Source organism: Syngnathoides biaculeatus, chromosome 17 (assembly GCF_019802595.1).
Source record: "Syngnathoides biaculeatus isolate LvHL_M chromosome 17, ASM1980259v1, whole genome shotgun sequence".
In the NCBI taxonomy this organism is placed as follows: domain Eukaryota; kingdom Metazoa; phylum Chordata; class Actinopteri; order Syngnathiformes; family Syngnathidae; genus Syngnathoides; species Syngnathoides biaculeatus.
The window spans coordinates 16978828-16999050 of NC_084656.1; the positions used below are offsets into that span (position 1 = coordinate 16978828).

The window sequence follows — 20223 nt, forward strand, 5'->3', positions numbered from 1 at the left end:
TTTTACATTGAAACAAGGTCCAGGTCCAACGTCGAAATTTCGTTTTTTAACATTGTATTTGTAAATTACGATGACGTCACAATCTAACCTAGAATCAACGTTGTCTGACAACGTTGAAACAACATCCAGGTCCAACATCAAAAATTTGTTGTTTTAACATTGTATTTGTCAATTGCGATGACGTCACAATCTAACCTAGAATCAACGTTGTCTGACAACGTTGAAACAACATCCAGGCCCAACGTCAAAAATTCGTTGTTTTAACATTGTATTTGTCAATTGCGACGACGTCACAATCTAACCTAGAATCAACGTTGTCTTAAAACGCTGAAACAACATTGTTTTTCCATTGTATTCGTAAATTGCATCGATGTGACAATCCAACATAAAAATCAACGTAGCCATGCTACATGGAAATTGAGCAACTATAGATTGAAACCGTTATTATGCAGTGTCAAACTACAAACAATTAGCCCACAGTAATACATGTATGTTTAACATTTAGAACAAACAACTTTTTTCTTAAAGTATGTTACAAACAAAATAAAATATAGTGTAATTGACAGAGTGGAAATGGCGGCTAGCTAGCCTCTCTGCAGCAGATGTTTCAGCACTCACGACGGTGGTGTGTGGGAAACGTTGTTATTGCCTTCACAGCAGGAACGATCTGGGGGAAAAAACAATTATATATATATAATATATATATATATATATATATATATATATATATATATATATATATATACATATATATATATATATATACACCTCCTAACCCCGTGGAAGTTCCGACTACAGCTCGGGCGGACAATGTATGGCTGACATGAACTGAAACCAGCGGTCACTGTTGGAGCTCACAGCCTGGACAAACGAACTGATGGTTTAGACAGATTAATACCGATAAAAATTGTAAATCACAATGAACGATTGTTGACGTTTTGAAAACTAGGAATGGCAGCATCATGTGCACTGACACATCACCGTTAGTTGTGACATCCACGAGGAATCAACGTTGAAACAATGTTATTTGACAACGTAAAAATTCAACTGTGGAATTTACTTTGAATTTAGGTTGTTCGACGTCGCGACCTGAAACAACGTCAATTCAACATCGAATTCACGTCTTGTGCCTGCTGGGTAGATTTGTCTATATCGGACACAATGTTCAAGCATCATTTTGTGATCATGTCATCAGACTATGTGAATTACATCTCATTTATTTGACTTATACAGTATAATCATCTACTGCAGTTGATTCTCAAAGAGTGGTACGTGCAGGTTCCCTCTCGCCAAACACAAGAATGCGTGCCAAAGTACATTTCAGTTGCATTTAACCTCTTAATAAATTTGCATTTAGCTTGAAACTTTTATCTTTAACTTGTAGGAATAAACATGCCTCATTAATGATGAACATTTACAATCAACGACAGTACAACATGTATTTTTTTTTTAAAGGAAATTAAGATGGCGAGCAAGACACTTCCGGTTTGAGTAACCAATCAGGAGAGAGAAACTTCCGTTTCGGGTAGCCAATGAGCTGGTTCCACATGCGGACACTGAACACCGCATTCGACTCACGGAGGCTGCGGCGGACAAATGCGATTGGTGGCGAGGTGAACGCTGGCGATTCCGCAATAATACACGGGCAAAGCAGGCTCGGGCTTCGCTACAGGACAACCGCGTGTTTAAAATATCCGTCTATGTAGTTTTTTTTTCTCTCTCTCTCTCGAGATCTTTTGTGTACGGCGCTAGTGATATGAATATTCCGTTGGACGTTTCTCGGGAGAGGGAGCGAAGCACGACCGGCGAAATCTGAAGTGTTAGCTTAGCCGCTAACTGTTCGTTAGCACCGTGGTAGCGGTTAATTCGGTCACACTAAGCAGACACCTGCTTGCTTTTGTTTGTTTGTTTTTTTTTCGTTTATTTTAAAAAGTCATTTACACTCAGCGCCGCGTTGAAAAGCCATTTAGGATTTTATTTATTTTAACTTAAAGCCCAATATTGAAGAAGGACCGCGTCAGGTCGAGGTCTGGACCAGGAGAGGCAAACGGGTGGCAGTTCACCATGGACAACGCGCACACAAAGACGGTTGAAGAAGTTTACAGCTTTTTTAATGTGAATGAGAGCACCGGCTTGAGTTCGGAGCAAATTAAGAAACAACGGGAACGCTACGGACCCAACGGTAAGGATTTTTTTGGGGAGAAAACCACTTGCCCGTGTCATAACGTTGTACGGCCCGTGTTATCGGCGCTGGTAACGGACGGCACGTTGAATAAGCGAAGGTTGACGTCACAGATTAAAGCACTTGTCTGATTCAAGTGCCTATTGAATTGTGATTGTCCAAACGCTGTACGGTATCTTATTAGTTGTTGTATAATAATTACTGAGCTGAATTTAATTCACGTTTTCTCTCTGGTTACCCTTTTATAGAGCTGCCAGCAGAGGAGGGTGAGTACACTACTCTGTCTTTTCAAAGAATGTTTTTGAAACGTTTTTCTCTTCATTATTATTTATTTATTTATTTATTTATTTATTATGAAAGGCAAGTCCCTTTGGGCCCTGGTGGTTGAACAGTTTGAAGATCTACTTGTGAGGATCCTCTTACTGGCTGCCTGCATATCCTTTGTAAGTACTAATTTCTTTTGCACGGGTGACCTTTTATCAGTTTGTTCAAAGGATACAGACCAGAGCTTTCATTTGGTAACAAACAGCTTAAAAGGTTTGTGAAGTAGTCTTGAGCTGGTTGCGATTCAGATTTAGGGAATGGTTGTGTACATAGTCCAACAATTGGATGATTATAGGTGAAAAAGCAATTATGATGCTTTGACATCCAAGTCACAGAAGAAATGGAATTTACGTTTATAATCCAAAAATGTTACAAATTGAACAAACACTTCTCTGTAATCGACATTAGTTAACCTGGTAGGTTGCACGAGTGATTCATCCAGTTTGTATTTATCTTTTGGCTCAATGAAAAGGCGAGATGTTTTCAGACACAGGCGTCACTTGTAGATGGTACAGTCAAACACTGCAGTCATTAAACACCATGAAAAAAAGTAAGTCTATATGAACAAAAAGTGTAAATGAACACAAGTGAAACTGCCTTTTATGAGAAAGTTAGTCTAATATAGCCTATAAAAAATGTCATCAAAAACAATTTCAAATTAGTGTAAAATACTAGAAATTTTTTTCCCCAAGAAATTTGCCCTATATTGGCAAACGTTTAATTTCCATAAACTCCTCTGCCTTGAAATTCTAAGGATTTCTCCCAAGTTGCTGCATCAGAAGACCACATCAGACATCACTGGAAGTCTCTGATCCTGTGTTGTCTCAACAGCAGTGATTGTTAACACCAGTTTGGGCTTTAGCGCATGGGAGGGCACGCCTGTTAAGATTGTTAATCAGCGACCCGATGTATGTATTATGGAAGTAAATATGTGCCACCAGGATTTGAATTTAAAATGCCACAGAAAACAGTATTTGAGTTTGAAATGCAAAGTGAACACATTTTCAATAGTTGTATTTCAGTGTAACAATTCAATGTTAACAATTCAACTGGCGACGATTCGCTGTCTGATTCACTGTCTGTGCCACCAGGCGAACTGGCTCCCAGTTGATTTGTTGACATTGAAAAATTACACAAATACAACTACTGAAAATGTGATCACTTTACATTTCAAATTCAAATCCCGGTGGCACATATTTACTTCCATAATGTATCACCTAAATGTCATGAGACGAACAGCCTGTTGACATAATGGCCATTTAAGCCGTAAGTGGTTGATACTTGAGATGCATTCGAGCATTGGTACTCTAATACTGAGCTTAATAAGTGTACTGTATACTAACTACACTGTCATGGTAATGTATTAGCCATGATCACTGACATAATTCCCACGCTCACTATCATTCCGGATCTTCTTTTCCTTTCGGCTTGTCCCGTTAGGGGTCGCCACAGCGTGTCATCTTTTGCCATCTTAGCCTATCTCCTGCATCTTCCTCTCTAACCCCAACTGCCCTCATGTCTTCCCTCACCACGTCCATAAACCTTCTCTTTGGTCTTCCTCTCGCTCTTTTGCCTGGGAGCTCCATCCTCAGCATCCTTCTACCAATATACTCACTCTCTCGCCTCTGAACATGTCCAAACCATCGAAGTCTGCTCTCTCGAATCTTGTCTCCAAAACATCCAACTTTGGCTGTCCCTCTAATGAGCTCATTTCTAATCCTATCCAACCTGGTCACTCTGAGCGAGAACCTCAACATCTTCATTTCTGCCACCTCCAGTTCAGCTTCCTGTTGTTTCTTCAGTGCCACCGTCTCTAATCCGTACATCACCACTGTTTTGTAAACTTTGCCCTTCATCCTAGCAGACACTCTTCTGTCACATAACACACCAGACACCTTTCGCCAGCTGTTCCAACCTGCTTGGACCCGTTTCTTCACTTCCTGACCACACTCTCCATTGCTCTGTATTGTTGACCCCAAGTATTTGAAGTCATCCACCCTCGCTATCTCTTCTCCCTGTAGCCTCACTCTTCCCCCTCTACTTTTCTCATTCACGCACATATATTCTGTTTTACTTCGGCTAATCTTCATTCCTCTCCTTTCCAGTGCATGTCTCCATCTTTCCAATTGTTCCTCTGCGTGCTCCCTGCTTTCACTGCATATGACAATATCATCTGCGAACATCATGGTCCAAGGGGATTCCAGTCTAACCTCATCTGTCAGCCTATCCATTACCACTGCAAACAGGAAGGGGCTCAGAGCTGATCCCTGATGCAGTCCCACCTCCACCTTAAATTCCTCTGTCACACCTAAGGCACACCTCACCATTGTTCTGCTGCCATCATACATGTCCTGTACTATTTTAACATACTTCTCTGCCACACCAGACTTACGCATGCAGTACCACAGTTCCTCTCTTGGTACGCTGTCATAGGCTTTCTCTCGATCCACAAAGACACAATGTAGCTCCTTCTGACCTTCTCGGTACTTTTCCACGAGCATCCTCAAGGTGAATAATGCATCTGTGGTACTCTTTCTAGGCATGAAACCATACTGTTGCTCGCAGATACTTACTTCTGTCCTGAGTCAAGCCTCCACTACTCTTTCCCATAACTTCATTGTGTGGCTCATCAACTTTATTCCTCTATAGTTCCCACAGCTCTGAACATCCCCTTTGTTCTTAAAAATGGGAACTAGAACACTCACTATCATTCCGGATGGTCTGTATTTAATCTGTTCCATATTATTATCCATATTTCTTCTTTGCGTCATGTTCTTGATTTCTGGCAATTTTCTCATGTATAAGTGCAATACTGCCGCTTAATATTGAAGCTATAATTTATTAACAATTACAATTTGACTAGTGATTGTTACGTATTGAACGGTATGCATAAATGTTTTCCTATTACATGATATACTGCATATTACATATTTTGTAATAACTGTCCCGCAGTGTTGTTTTTGGAAATTATTTACAAAAAAAAAACAGGTTGGAAGCTCTGCAAGCTTAACCAAAACTGCAATTTTACCAATAATTGGCATAATTTGATGTGGATTTTCTCCTTTCATTTTTCACCCTTGTCTCTCTATTTATGTATGTATGTATGCATGTATGTATTTATTTATGCGTGGTTCTGCGGCCTTAGAATCCCATTATGTATGGATTCAGATACCGGCAGTTTTTATACATTTCCTCTGACTTGTAAAAACATTCTAATACAATAATACCGTAGTACAATACAAACTTGTCATGCGTGTATATAATAGTTTCTTGTCTGAGTGTGCAGTTTGGCAGATAGCCAACAATTCTTTAACCAAACACATACTTCATCTTACAAACACTTTTTCTCGAGTAGCTTAATATTAACACATAATGCCAAAAAAAGATGGAGTAACGAATAGGATTGATACACAGTATAATCCTTGAAATAGTATAATTTGAAAATAAATTATGTACATAAGAACAGAACACAATGCAATTCAACTCAGTTTTATATATTGGGCACATAAAAATGGTACTGTAAGATTAAACCTAAAACACAATAAATAATGATCATAATAATAAACTAAATTCTGTATTTGAGTAAATGTATTCACTGTTCAACAGTTTCTTTTAACCATTTTTTTCGCATTTAAGTTATTTTAGTGGAAACTTATGGCATGTTACCCCTGAAATCATTCTCACCAAAAATTGAAAACCTGCTGCCAATATAAAGTATTAGGGAGGATTCAAATGTATGCACTTGAAGTACTGAAAGTGTGACCTTCGCACCCCTAGATGATAGCAATTTATGTACTGAACAGTACAAGTCCACTAGTATGTCACAACATCCATTCACTTATACAGATGTATTCACTTATCTAGCACTGTCGACTTGACTTCCTATTATGTCTCGGATGTAGTATAAACCTCTGCTTTATTGAATCACAACTTTAGAAATTGTTTGATCGTCTGTGCTGAAATGATCTCTCATAGTCATTTCCTTTGACATAGTTACTATGGAAGACTTGGGAAGTGGTTATTCAGTACTATTATGTGACATTCTATTAACCCTAGCTGAGTTTCTACCACGTGTTTCAAAATGGCTTCATTTCTTAAAGTTAAGGCAGGGAAGTGACTTATCAAATAATTAAGTTGCATCCTGGTAAGCTAGAATGTGAAGTTAAGTGCTTTGTATTCTGTCAGCAACAGAATGAAGGCCTGGTTTTGTGTCTTGTCCCACACATGACTACTTGTCCTACCAATACAGACAGAGCAGGGGGTTCATGATCCATATAAGTTATTTTCATTCAAGTAGTTCTTTCAGATTCATTTGTCATTATCTGAAATGTCATTATTTGAAATGTTTGTAATACAGTTTACTCGGTTCTAGGTGCTGGCCTGGTTCGAAGAGGGAGAAGAAACTGTAACAGCTTTTGTGGAGCCTTTTGTGATACTACTTATTCTCATAGCCAATGCCGTTGTAGGAGTCTGGCAGGTAAATATGCAATCAAGCCATTCACTCTTAATAGGAACCAACACACTAACTATTGCTGTGTAGTTTTTCTTTGCTTTATTTTGAAACTGTAATCTGCAAATTTTCTTGGTGATAATCAAATCTGAAATCATATTTATTGTCTATATTGGTCGTCAGTGTTGACAATAATTTACGTGACCATTGTGTGCAAAAATGAGTTCAGACTGTATTCTTTTAGATGTGGGTACTTATGAAATAAATTATACTATAAATTCTTAATTAAGTTTTTTTTATTATTATTTTTTTTTTTTTTAACGTCTTCACACTATTGAATATAGCACCGGGTTTGTTCTATTTAGCCAGCTATTTTAACCAGCTATACACACTCAACTGATGCCAGTTGTTTGCATAACTTTAATAGGGGACGGCAATAGAAATATAAAGTCAATACTGTCATTTGCACTGTTCCTCAGACTTGATGTGCTGCTTGCTTGCCTGTCAAATGTGATGGTTCTTCTGAAACGATTGTCAATCTATGAAAAATCAAGCACAAATTTATAGAGGTCCTAATGCTAATCAGATTGTAATCCACAGCGCATTCAAAGGGAATTTTTTTTTCCCTTGGTTGCAAAGCCATTTTTGTGACCTTTGTCGCTTTTTCCTCACCAGGAGCGAAATGCAGAAAATGCAATCGAAGCCCTGAAAGAATATGAGCCAGAGATGGGAAAGGTGTACCGCCAGGATAGGAAGAGTGTCCAGAGGATCAAGGCCAGGGACATTGTGCCTGGGGACATTGTGGAGGTTGCAGGTAAAACTGTGAAAAAAGAATTTTTTTTTACTCTATACTATTGAAACAAAGTACTTTCTGTAAAGATGCATACACACCGCCTCTTCCTTACTTTACTGTCAGAAATGAGACTGTAAATAGAACAGTTATGTAATAGATTAACATGTCCCAAAACTCCTGCTTGTCCATCCCACGTCTGCTTTCCTCTACAATTATTGTGCCGTTATTAGAATATGCTGTCATTTTACTAACTGCTCAGTTCATCGTGTGTGGGTTGGATTGTGATCTTTCCATTCACAAAAAGAAGCCAAATGGTCTCTTGAGGGCTGTATTGACCTGGTGATAGGTCGTTGAAAGTCGTCGGCATACAGGCCTACGTGCTTGTTCTCCAGAAACCATCATGAAAGAAAAAATGCAATCTCTCACTGAAACCAATTCTAAGCGGCTGGGTGATTTGTAGGAGTGCGATGCACAGTGTGCGCTCGTAAATTAAATTATATTAGGTACTTTTAAGAGAATGCAGATCCTCTGGTTTGTAGAGTCCTGAACAATAGACAATTTGTTTACTACAGGGGTCAGAATTAAAATAATCTTTTCTTTTGAATTGGGGTGAAGAAAGGTCCTCCTCCTTCAGGCCTTCAGGCCATCAGTTTCTCAGAATAAGACAAGCTAAAAATACACTGTCCACAAAGTTTCGTCTCAAAACACCAAGTTGGTTTCAGAAGAGTATGCTGGGTACACAAGCATATGAATTCAAATGAAATTCCTAGTCATTTCACTGGTTTTAATTGTATTAACTTGAGCTAATGTAATCATGACACCAAAGCATGATTTGTGCCTTGATGGACGACCCAGTGCCTTGTTCATTATCTGTCACCGTCTCTTCTTGTCTGTTAAGAGTTGATCTCCACTGTAGTTAGAAAGGGAGGCAGGTGGCGATGTGAAGCACAGTATCCAGTACAGTATCTGGCAATATTTAGCAGTGCTTATGGTACGGAATTGTCTGTTTTAGCTTTGAAGTAATCTGCATTGGTCTTCTACAGTGGCACTACAGTCTGGCTTAATTGTTGAGTCTCCTTTCTTCATTTCCCATTAATATTTGGAAAGACCAACTTCATCCTCCTATCGTTTATGAAAATGTTGGCACTTATCCTGACAAAAAATTAGTCCCGCCCCTTAAATCCAGTAGAACATTTGCAGCTCATTAAAATAGTTTTCCCATTTTTGGATATGTGTTTTGCAGTACTCGTCAAGTGTAATTCTTCTTGCATTCCCCCATCCTACTCTGCTGTGGGCACTTCAGAAGTTCAAGGGTTTCCATGTCTGTCTTTAGTGTTCACACAAGAGTCTGTGTTGCCCTCAAGATTTCTATTCTATATTTCCCCCTAGTATCTACCATAGCACTATTACTCTAAGCTGTTCTGATTTAACAAGCCGCCACAAACAGATCCCTTCTTCATAAGAAAAAACACAAGGCACGTTCGGTTTGATCACACTCTTCTAAGCAATAGCTGTTAGTGTCCCGCACTTTGTTCCATTTTCTATGGATGAAACACTTGATTTGGTGTATGTTTACATTTAGGTTTACAAGGGATGGCTGTAGTTATTGTGGAAAGGATGAGTAATGGATTTGATTCCTGGACTGTTCATTAATGAAGCTTCAGTCCTACATTAGAGCAGAATTTTGACATGGGTTATTTGTTTTTATCTGTACGTTAGATAAAATGTACAATGTTCTCGGTCAGATTTGGATAAATTACTGAATACTTATATATTAATCCATACATTATCTGAGCCACTTCATGTGCTTTGATTGCTTGTTGTATGACCACTTTTACAGTAATATTTTGGAATTAGGTATTTCACTTGACATTGCAAGTTTCTTATACATAGAATGCTGCAAATAACTGTTGTGCATGCATTTGTTGTTTTAATCCATAGTTGGTGATAAAGTGCCTGCAGACATTAGGCTGACCTCCATCAAGTCAACTACGTTGAGAGTTGACCAGTCAATTCTAACAGGTAAAATAATTGATTCTTAGTTTCCTTTCACAGATTTAAACTATTCCTGTATAAATTGCTGGTTCATATAGCCCTGATCAAAAGTCTCCCCTTTCAAGCCAAACATTGGTGGAAGGAAAAAAAACCTTGTCTTCCTTTGGCGCACACAGCCCATATGCCATTGTGTAGTCATGGCCATGCAGTCAGTACAAAACAATGAACCTTGAGATGTGGATGAAAGGAATGCTAAACTGAGGAAAATGTGGGTGGATAAATTGGACAACAAGTGGATTATAAAAGGATGGATGCTCCACGTGAAAGCAGTTTTATGTGAATTGAGGCCTTAAATCTCTCATCCTTCCCAACTGCCTTAATTGGTCGCGAATGCCGCAGGGTATTTTTAGTGTTTCAGCTATTTTTCCTCCACTCTTGTTTTCTCCATTCATGGCCACATAGGCTTCAAACGCTGCCTGTCGCACACTATCAGAACATGTACAGACCCTCCTGACTTGATTACACACAGTGCATCAATATCAGATAACGCTGGAGTTATCATGAATCCCCACCGAAAGACGCCGGTTGATGGTTGTAATGCCTCCTAAGACAGCTGAAAACACTTTTTCCACACACTCCAGCCCATCCAAAATGTCAACAAAGCATCACAAGTACTACTCATGTGACCACTCTGCTTTTTGTGCGGTACCGTAGGAGAGTCTGTGTCGGTTATCAAACACACTGACCCAGTTCCAGACCCCCGAGCAGTCAACCAGGACAAGAAGAACATGCTCTTTTCTGTAAGTAACTTGTGAAATGTCTTTTTTTGGGGGAAAAGGGGGGCATGGGGGTTGCTATAAGCGTCTTATGTAGAAGATGCTTGAGCCTCCAAGTTGACACTCAAACTGTATGTAGTTAAGATCGGTCTGTCTTGTTTTTTACTGGGTTTCAAATTCTTTTGAAACATCATGTCCAAGACAGGATGTTGTGATGACGAAAGGCCAAAACTGTGACGAGCACTGCCTCACTGGAAAAAGGGGCACACATTCGAGTTAACCTCAAAATGAACCTCACGCTGCTAGCCATATACAGTTGCTTGTAATTTGCAGCCTGTAGAATATTATTGTGCCCTCCTTGAGCGTGCTTTAAACTCTTTATTGTGCCCCCACCCCAGTGTAAAAGTGTACAAGAAAAAAAACTATTGCCCCCATTTTATATTTTAATACAAGACTAATTGTTTTGAAAATCTGATTTATTCGAACATCCAATTGAAAATCCAATTGATCATGGTTTCAATATCGGTCAAAAATATTGTGATTGTTTTTTTTTCCATAATCACACAGTTTTTGTGTTGCGTCCCCCTCATATTGTGCAGGTATCCTAGAGCTTAAACATGCCAGATCATATAACCAGAAGTACTCACCATAAATAAATTGAAAAATGTACAGCTAATCACAGCTAAGAAATGTAAAAAAAATAAACAGAATCATTGGAATTTGCAATGATCGGTAGATGTCACTCCTGCATTGATAAGAGTATTTTTGTAACTGATTTATTCTTTTAATCATTATTTTTGCAATTGTAATGCCTTGTTAATGTGTTATGTGAATATAAGGGGCCAATACTAGTTATGGCAGGGGCAACATTTGAAAATTCTAAACAGCAGACCCCGTTATCAACCTCCTTGATTGCTAGTAAAATGTAAAAACAACATTGGTTTATGTCTAATTTGTTTCAATGCTGGCCTGTCAAATTATGTGGATTTGAAACTGGTCCTTGGTGCAGTGAAAGTGTGGAAACTGCACTACTCTGCTAAAATAAGTATTTCTGTCATCAGTTCGTCAACTTAGACTCATTTTTGGTCCCATTATAGTTCAGCCTCTTGGCAATTACTCAGTATAGTTGTATATCCACATCAAGACTTTCACCTGGGGGACCAAATGGATAATTCATCTTTTCTCCTAGGGCACCAACATTGCAGCTGGTAAGGCTGTCGGTGTGGTGGTGGCCACTGGTGGTAACACTGAGATCGGTAAAATCCGTGATGAGATGGCTGCAACGGAGCAAGAGCGCACCCCACTGCAGCAAAAGTTGGATGAATTTGGACAGCAGCTATCTAAAGTAATTAGGTCACGTTGTTCAAGAGTGCACAGTTTAGATCTCCTGTTGCATATGTAGCAGCAGAATTTATAATTGCTCATGTTTCAGGTTATTTCTCTGATCTGCATCGCTGTGTGGATCATCAACATTGGACATTTCAATGATCCTGTCCATGGAGGCTCTTGGATCCGTGGGGCTGTCTATTATTTTAAGATTGCTGTGGCTCTCGCAGTGGCGGCAATCCCTGAAGGTAAGGCATGTCGTTTTTCGAGGTAATATCGACTAAATAATACTGTGCTGTGAATTCTGTTAATAAAACGTGTTGTTCCTCTTCAGGTTTGCCTGCTGTCATCACGACTTGTCTGGCTTTAGGAACGCGACGCATGGCCAAGAAGAATGCCATTGTCCGCAGTTTACCCTCTGTAGAGACCCTTGGCTGTACATCTGTCATCTGCTCTGACAAAACTGGCACGCTGACAACCAATCAGATGTCTGTATGCAGGGTAAGGAAACAACGGCACACTGGGGCACACGGTGAATGTGAAGCCTTCATTGCAGATAGGTTAGACAAACGTGGATGTCTAACCTGAGTGTGTTATGGTTCCTGTTCAAACTGAAGACAAGAGGAAAAGTGATAATCTTCAAATTCGTTTTCTAATCTAAAAATTAGTCAGATGGTCCGACTCAGTTTTACCACAAAGGTGCGGAAGATTAAGAATTACAAAAACCTGTTGTGACTTTCCTGGAACATCGATTTGAAAGGTTTCTAACAAGTTGAAAGCATTTCAAGGAATTATGAAAACCTCTGACTCTCTATGCACGTCAAACCAAACTCCTCTCGCCCCATGTGTGGTCAGACAGGATGTTGATCAGTATGTGGGAGTTTGTCACTTGCAGCACAAGTTCCATTACTGCTTTTTTATTACTGATCCTGTATTGTCAAAAGAAACAACAAAATTAGAAGTGTGAACAATAATTTTGAAAATCAACACCAAACCCATAAGGATGCTATTTCTGACTATGGAAATGCTGCTTTTTGTTAGTTTCCCTTTGTCCTTAATTTAGGGAAAATGTCATGGTTTCATGTTCTCATTTTTGTGGTTAAGACACAAAATTCCTCATGAATTTGCAATCACTCATATCATTCAAACATCTGTATACTTTTAGAGAATAGACCAGACTCTGTGACTACAAATCAAAAGTCCAAATGTAAGTTCAGTGTCCCTGATCGCCACAGTGCTTGCTCGTCTTCATTCTCTTAATAGTATGTGGGAGTACAAGGATGACTGCTTCTCTGGGAGATGTTGGTAGACTGCTGCCATCTGCTGTATGCTGTCTGTCAATCCCATGTTCCTCCCCCTACAGACCCGCCACAAGTCTGAGTCATTTTCATATAATTTTGATCAGTGACAGTGAAGATATGGCCCACTGAATTTCCCTTTGAAATCAAAAAAAGCGTAGTAATAGTTTTTAAGCAGTCCAGAAAATGGATAAATTAGTATTTGAACTATTAGCAGTTTTTATCTTTCACATGGTCACAATTGTTTCTAAGCTTTAAATGCCAACATGTTTTTACTGTAGAAATTTTATGGTTTACTACATGGTTTTCTGGAGGTTTTTACATTTAAAAAAAATATATACATTTTCGCTTATCTGTTATTAGTTTAATATATGCATTTTCCATGAAAACTAGTGAATGCATCTTAAATGTCTTCTGAGGTTTTTTTTTTTGACCTTTTACAAATAGTCATCCTTTGTCACTCATTTTGCATTCACACAGTAAGAGACAACAAAATGAATGCTGCAATTTGAGATATGAATGCAGATGTATGAATTTGTTACCAGGTTAATGAGTAGTTAGGATTATTTATGCACCATGTACATGTATCACCAGAGTGAACGGCAATGCACATGATTTCATGAAGCTGTTTGTTAATTTTGTGTACGTGTCTATTCTACATGAAGTTTATTTCCATCGGCCACTACCATTTTGCTCTGTTAACAAGGATTGGAATGCTTTTAGTATGGATGCTTAGCATTTTTATTCAATTGGATGAAAATTGAATTTTAAGCTTGGCTGTTTGAGGTGGCATAACAAATGCCAAACAAGTGTATTTACCATTATTGATGAAAGTATATGAAAATGACCCCTATAATTGAATTGTTAATGTGATGTGCTAATGTCCTTTGAATGTTTTTGTTTTGCAGATGTTTATTATTGACCAGGCTGATAGTAGTCATTGTTCCTTAAAAGAATTCACTGTTACTGGCTCTACATATGCCCCAGATGGAGAAGTGTGAGTATTCAGTTTAATACAAAAAAACCACCCTCTTGTTAAAACCCACTTGCTAAGTGTCTTTTTTCTTTGTGTTCATTTAGATTCCAGGATGGCAAACAAGTGAAATGTTCCAAATATGATGCTCTGGTGGAGCTGGCCTCTATCTGTGCGCTCTGTAATGATTCCTCATTAGACTATAATGAGGTTGGTTTGCATATAAAATGTACTACTGCTCTGCTTTGTTGTGATGCCTGCTGTGATTTTTAATTTTCTAACTTTCTATTCCCAGACCAAAGGGGTGTATGAAAAGGTGGGTGAGGCCACTGAGACTGCTCTCACATGCCTAGTGGAGAAAATGAATGTATTCGACACGGATTTGAAAGGCCTTTCCAAGATTGAGAGAGCAAATGCCTGTACCTCTGTATGTAAAATTTGTTTACTTTATTCAAATTCTGGAAAATCAAACTGACTAAGCAGTTTTGTTGTAAAATTAATGAAACTACTGTGCTTTTTACTTTTTTTTTTTTAAACATACAGGTAATAAAGCAGCTGATGAAGAAAGACTTCACATTGGAATTCTCCAGAGACAGGAAGTCCATGTCTGTGTACTGCACTCCCAACAAAGCCCGTTCATCTGCAGGCAAGATGTTTGTCAAGGTAAGATAGATACCAATGTTGTGCATGTTTTTTTTTTTTCTTTTAACTGCTTTTTAGACGTGCTAAATGCTAAAAATCTATCTTCCCCTCGAAACAGGGTGCCCCTGAGGGAGTGATCGACAGGTGCACGCACGTCCGTGTAGGCGTCACCAAGGTGCCCATGACCCCCGCTATCAAGGACAAACTGATGTCTGTGATCAGAGAATACGGAACTGGCCGGGACACCTTGCGCTGTCTTGCTCTGGCTACCCGAGACAACCCCTTGAACAAGGAGGACCTGGTGCTAGAGGACTGCACCCGCTTCATTGACTATGAAGTAGGTGCAATTGGAGTTTCACCTTAAACATTGGCATAGCCCTTGTTTTGGTAGGCCGGATGAGCCAGACTTGTGGCGCTCACTCTGATTTCCTGAGTAATTCTCTTAATTATTGTGGCATTGAACAATTAATTTTAAAACAGGGGACTATTAGTCTGATATGACTTCAGACAGTGAGACAAAAAATAGTGTTTATGCACAGTGTATGTAAACTTGTGGTTTCAGCTGTATTTGGAATTGACAGGTACAACAACAAGGGAACGGGTTTACATTGAGACTTTTTTTTCCTCATTCTGATTTAAATGTAGTTAACATGAATTGTCAACTGCTTACGTGAAGTGATATATTATGATAGATGAGAGACATAACGTCGTGAACATCATGACATTTATGAAGATTGAAGTCCGTCATCTATTCTGAACCGTAGTTGGGTTTGCTTCTATATGTGCATTTAAAAACAAGTAGTTAATACAAGCTGTCTTGAGCTGCCATAACTTGGCCGTCGTCAAACGATGACGCCAGCACTCATTCCCCCACTTTTGGATGGCGGTATACCTGGTCAACCTTTATTTTTGATCAGTTTGGCAAAAGGAATATTTCACATCTGATAAATGGGAGGAAATTCTGTTTGGATTGGGCCTTTTTATTATGATTGTTTATATGGACCATTTTCATTCTGATTAGTCATCTAAACAGATTATAATCTGAGTAAAACGATCTCTGTAAACCTGGCTAGGCTTGAAGCTCTTTATTTCAGACCGGGGGTCCTTATCACAGAGTAAAGAAACAAAGGAAATTATAAAAATAACAGCAATAACATCTGATTTAAATGCAAAATATATAATATAGTGAAAAATAAGAGTGGGCCTTGTTTTTTTATGGTTTCAGAGGCTTTAAAAAGCAATGTTATCCTTTACCCTGATCATTTTAGGGATAACATATTACCTATCCTTTTATTATCATGCCAGGCCCAGTGAATGCAGCAAATGTTTTGTCTTCATTATTTTTAGACCGACCTGACCTTCGTGGGCTGTGTGGGCATGCTGGATCCTCCCCGGGCAGAGGTGGCAGCCTCCATTAGACTTTGTCGTCTCGCAGGCATCAGAGTAATTATGATCACTGGCGACAACAAGGGTACGTAGCGAACATTTTGTACAGCCCATGTGATTTCTGTGCAGCGTTTAAGTCTTCATTAAATTATATCTTTAAAAAAAGTTGCATTTAGGTGAGTTTTCATGTTTGGGGGGAAAAAAAATAACATTTTCCATTTCTGTAAATCTTTTATTTTTCCTCCTGAAAGCACCAGGCTATAAATGCGCTCCATTTGGTCATAGGTACGGCAGTTGCAATTTGCAGACGCATCGGTATTTTTGGAGAGGACGACGACGTCGCCAGCATGGCGTTCACGGGCAGAGAGTTTGACGATCTCTCCCCTTCTGCGCAACGAGAAGCAGTGGTCAAAGCTCGCTGTTTTGCTCGGGTAGAGCCGTCCCACAAGTCCAAGATTGTCGAGTATCTGCAGTCCTATGACGAGATCACAGCTATGGTAAGAAGAGTTGACACACGTTAGGTCATTTTTAATTTGAAGAGATAGTAATTCATTTATGTAATGATTTACTATTTCAGACTGGAGACGGCGTAAATGACGCCCCGGCTCTCAAGAAGGCAGAGATCGGTATCGCCATGGGGTCTGGAACAGCGGTTGCCAAGACAGCCTCGGAGATGGTGCTGGCCGACGACAACTTTGCCACCATCGTGGCCGCAGTGGAGGAAGGCCGTGCCATTTACAACAACATGAAGCAGTTCATCAGATATCTCATCTCCTCTAATGTGGGCGAAGTTGTTTGGTAAGGGCAATACGCACACTTTTTTTTTTTTTTTTTCGTCATGAGTTTGCACAGTTCTTGTGTTCTGATTGTATCCCCTTTTTCCCTTTTCTCTTGTAGCATCTTTCTGACCGCAGCCCTCGGCTTTCCCGAAGCGCTCATTCCAGTTCAGCTGCTCTGGGTTAACCTGGTGACTGACGGTCTGCCTGCCACCGCTTTGGGCTTCAATCCTCCAGACTTGGACATCATGAATAAGCCACCCCGCAACGCTCGTGAGCCCCTCATCTCTGGATGGCTCTTCTTCCGATACTTAGCCATTGGATGTAAGTCAACCATCATGAATATGGCTACATGTGCATGTAAAATAACTAGCAACCGCTGTCTGTGTAATTACCTGTATCTGGGTACTTTTTTTTTTTTTTTTTTTTTAAACGCGGGATAATCCTCCTTTACATGTTATTACAGTTTTGTAGTATATCAAATGTCAATCAAGGTGGGAAGCAGGTGATGATGTAGGATAGATAAAATGGCTACAATACCTATCGAACTGTGTCCCATTTGTTTTGCTGGGCACGTCAGTGTGGTGTTTTTCTTGTAAGTAAATATGATTTTTTTTTTTTTTTTTTTTTTTCCCTATATTGGGGAAATTGGGGAGTGACTCCAAGTACTATATTTTCCGCACTACAAGGCGCTCCTAAAAGCCTTTAATTTTCTCAAAAGCTGAAGGTGCGCCTTATATATAGAAAAGTATTAGTAGAGCCTTTAGTGTAGCTCCGTCAAATGGATGCATAACGTAACCCCAGCCTCTACTGTAGTTTCTATTCCATGTGCCTTATAATCCAGTGTGCCTTATAATGCGCATCACATTATATATGGGAAAAGTTTTAAAATAAGCCATTCATTGGGGGTGCGCCTTGTGATGCGGTGCCCCTTATAGTGCAGAAAATACGATACATCAGTTTATAGACACTACTGTTCAGTGACCGAATCAGAAAATTAACTGCCGTGCAATTTTAACTGTTAATATCTGTAACCACCGTATGCAAATAATCTCCTCGGTTGAATTGAAGTGACTAGTCTTACCGTATGTTAACAAGTTCCCTCCATAGGATTCAAGATGATCTTACACTACTACTGGAGACATCTTTCTTGACGATTAACCATACGGTAGACTGTTGACCTGATCATTTATCCAAGTTATGTTGTGTGTGTCACCAGGTTATGTGGGTGCCGCCACAGTGGGTGCTGCGGCGTGGTGGTTTGTCGCTGCGGAAGATGGACCGAGGATCACATTTTACCAGCTGGTATGAACGAAAAGCCTTATTTAGCGTTTATTATGTCAAGTCAGGGCTTTAACATTCTGCCCTAAGATCCCAACATGAGCATTTTTTTTTTTATCGTATTTTTATTTTTTGTTTGCTTCCAGAGCCACTTCCTGCAATGTGGTCCAGAAAACCCTGACTTCCAGAATATGGACTGTAAGGTGTTTGAGTCTCCTTATCCGATGACCATGGCCTTGTCAGTGCTGGTCACCATCGAGATGTGCAACGCTCTCAACAGGTTGATTTGCGCTTCCCTGTCAGTGTTAGTGGAAATGGAAACTTCGTTTTAAGATCGCAATCCATGTTGCTTTTCATTTCAGCGTATCTGAGAACCAGTCCCTGTTGCGCATGCCACCCTGGGAGAATGTGTGGCTGCTGGGGGCAATCTGTCTTTCAATGTCTCTCCACTTCCTCATTCTCTACGTGGAGCCTCTTCCAGTAAGCATAATCTTTTCGGGGTGTAGGTGCAATAGACAATCACGCCTAGCCTGTTTTAATATGCCGTCAACTATATTCGATTGTTAAAATCCGGACTCAAGTTCGGTACACTTGCACATATCTTGCGCACTTGGAGGGAAATGGAACAGTAGGTCACGAAGACTTTTAACAGGCCTATTCACATAATTTTCGTGTTATCCTGCCAGATAATCTTCCAGATCACCCCTCTGAATCTGACCCAGTGGCTGGTGGTGCTCAAGATCTCGCTGCCGGTCATCTTACTGGACGAGGTGCTGAAATTTGCGGCAAGGAACTACCTGGAGCCGGGTAAAGAGCTGGAGAAGCCCGCCAGCTCTGAAGGTTGCTGCCTGGCTGCATGCATGGAGGGCATCTCCTGGCCCTTCGTGGCCCTCTCCCTCCCCCTGGTCCTCTGGATCTACAGCACCGACACTAACATGGCCGACATGTTGTGGTCCTGACTGACTTGATTGAGCACAACCTCGACTTTTCCATCACAGCCATCACTCCCCCGCCCCTCCTTTGCTTCCCCACCCTCATCCCTCTTTGCCCACCTCCACATGTGTAGCGTGTGTGTAGAGTTGGCGTGCGTGCTTTGAGCAACTTTAACACATCAAGTGCAACAATATTCTAAATTCGCTTTTGAGAAGTCACCTGTTTTAAGTTAGCCTAAGTCTTTAGCTGACCATCACTCGTATTGACGCTGACTAGATTGTTGGGCAGTTGCTATTTTTAATTTTTTTTTTTTTAAATCTCAATTATTGCCTTTTTAAGCGTGAACCCTCAGTTTTGTGTCATCAAGCCAATGTCACTACAGTAAATATTATTTAGCATACCTTCTCTTGTGGGGAGGGAGGGGAGTTAGGGACTCAAGAAAAATGTGGCTCTGTACAGAAATTGAACACTATTTTATGCAATTTTTTTTTTTTTATGGCTTTAAAAAAATTTGTTGGACCAGCGTGGCTTAGATGTACCGCCTTGATTTTTCTTTTCAAATGTTTACCATTGTGTCTTGAGTGTAAACTTTTTTTTTTTTCTTTTTTTTCAGAGGACTAGTGACATGTGGCAGACAGTAGGGAAATGTTTGGGGGTGAATTTTGGAACGAGGATGAGATGATAGTGGGGAGCAAAAGAATATTCCAGGGGGGGGGGACTAAACTGCATGTCCAGTGACCCCAATTATGAACTGTATGTGGTTGCTCATTTTCTTATTTGTATCCCCTTTCAACCAGAGACCAGAAATTTAATTTCTTGAATTATTTTCTTGACTCCTATGTATTGAAATAAGTCATTTATTTCTGCATTTTTTTTTTCTGCACTGGGAAGATCACAGCTACCTCAATGTGATAAAAATGTTCTTTCCCCCTGTTAATCTTTGGATGCTTCCCCCCACAGTCTCGCTCATCTCTTACATCTGAGGCGTGCCAACTGGGTTTGCGTGTGCAGAACGTGCAACAGTCTTTACTAATCATTTGACCAAGTTCGTTTGGAGTGGTTTTGTTTTTTTTACGCCTCAAACTTCA

At 39.8% G+C, this 20223-nt stretch overlaps 1 protein-coding gene across 1 annotated transcript; it reads left to right on the forward strand.

The window, feature by feature from the left end:
* The first annotated feature begins 1547 nt into the window (after nt 1-1547).
* Nucleotides 1548-20209, forward strand: atp2a2b (ATPase sarcoplasmic/endoplasmic reticulum Ca2+ transporting 2b). The gene is made up of 23 exons (XM_061801053.1): nt 1548-2182; nt 2431-2448; nt 2543-2625; nt 6879-6983; nt 7632-7770; nt 9691-9771; nt 10459-10544; nt 11710-11865; nt 11953-12094; nt 12181-12347; nt 14053-14141; nt 14225-14327; nt 14413-14544; nt 14661-14780; nt 14878-15096; nt 16107-16230; nt 16431-16642; nt 16723-16943; nt 17043-17245; nt 18141-18226; nt 18349-18482; nt 18565-18682; nt 18889-20209. Exons 1-23 carry the CDS (start codon nt 2065-2067, stop codon nt 19159-19161), a joined length of 3129 nt encoding a protein of 1042 aa, XP_061657037.1. The 5' UTR covers nt 1548-2064; the 3' UTR covers nt 19162-20209.
* The last annotated feature ends 14 nt before the right edge of the window (nt 20210-20223 follow it).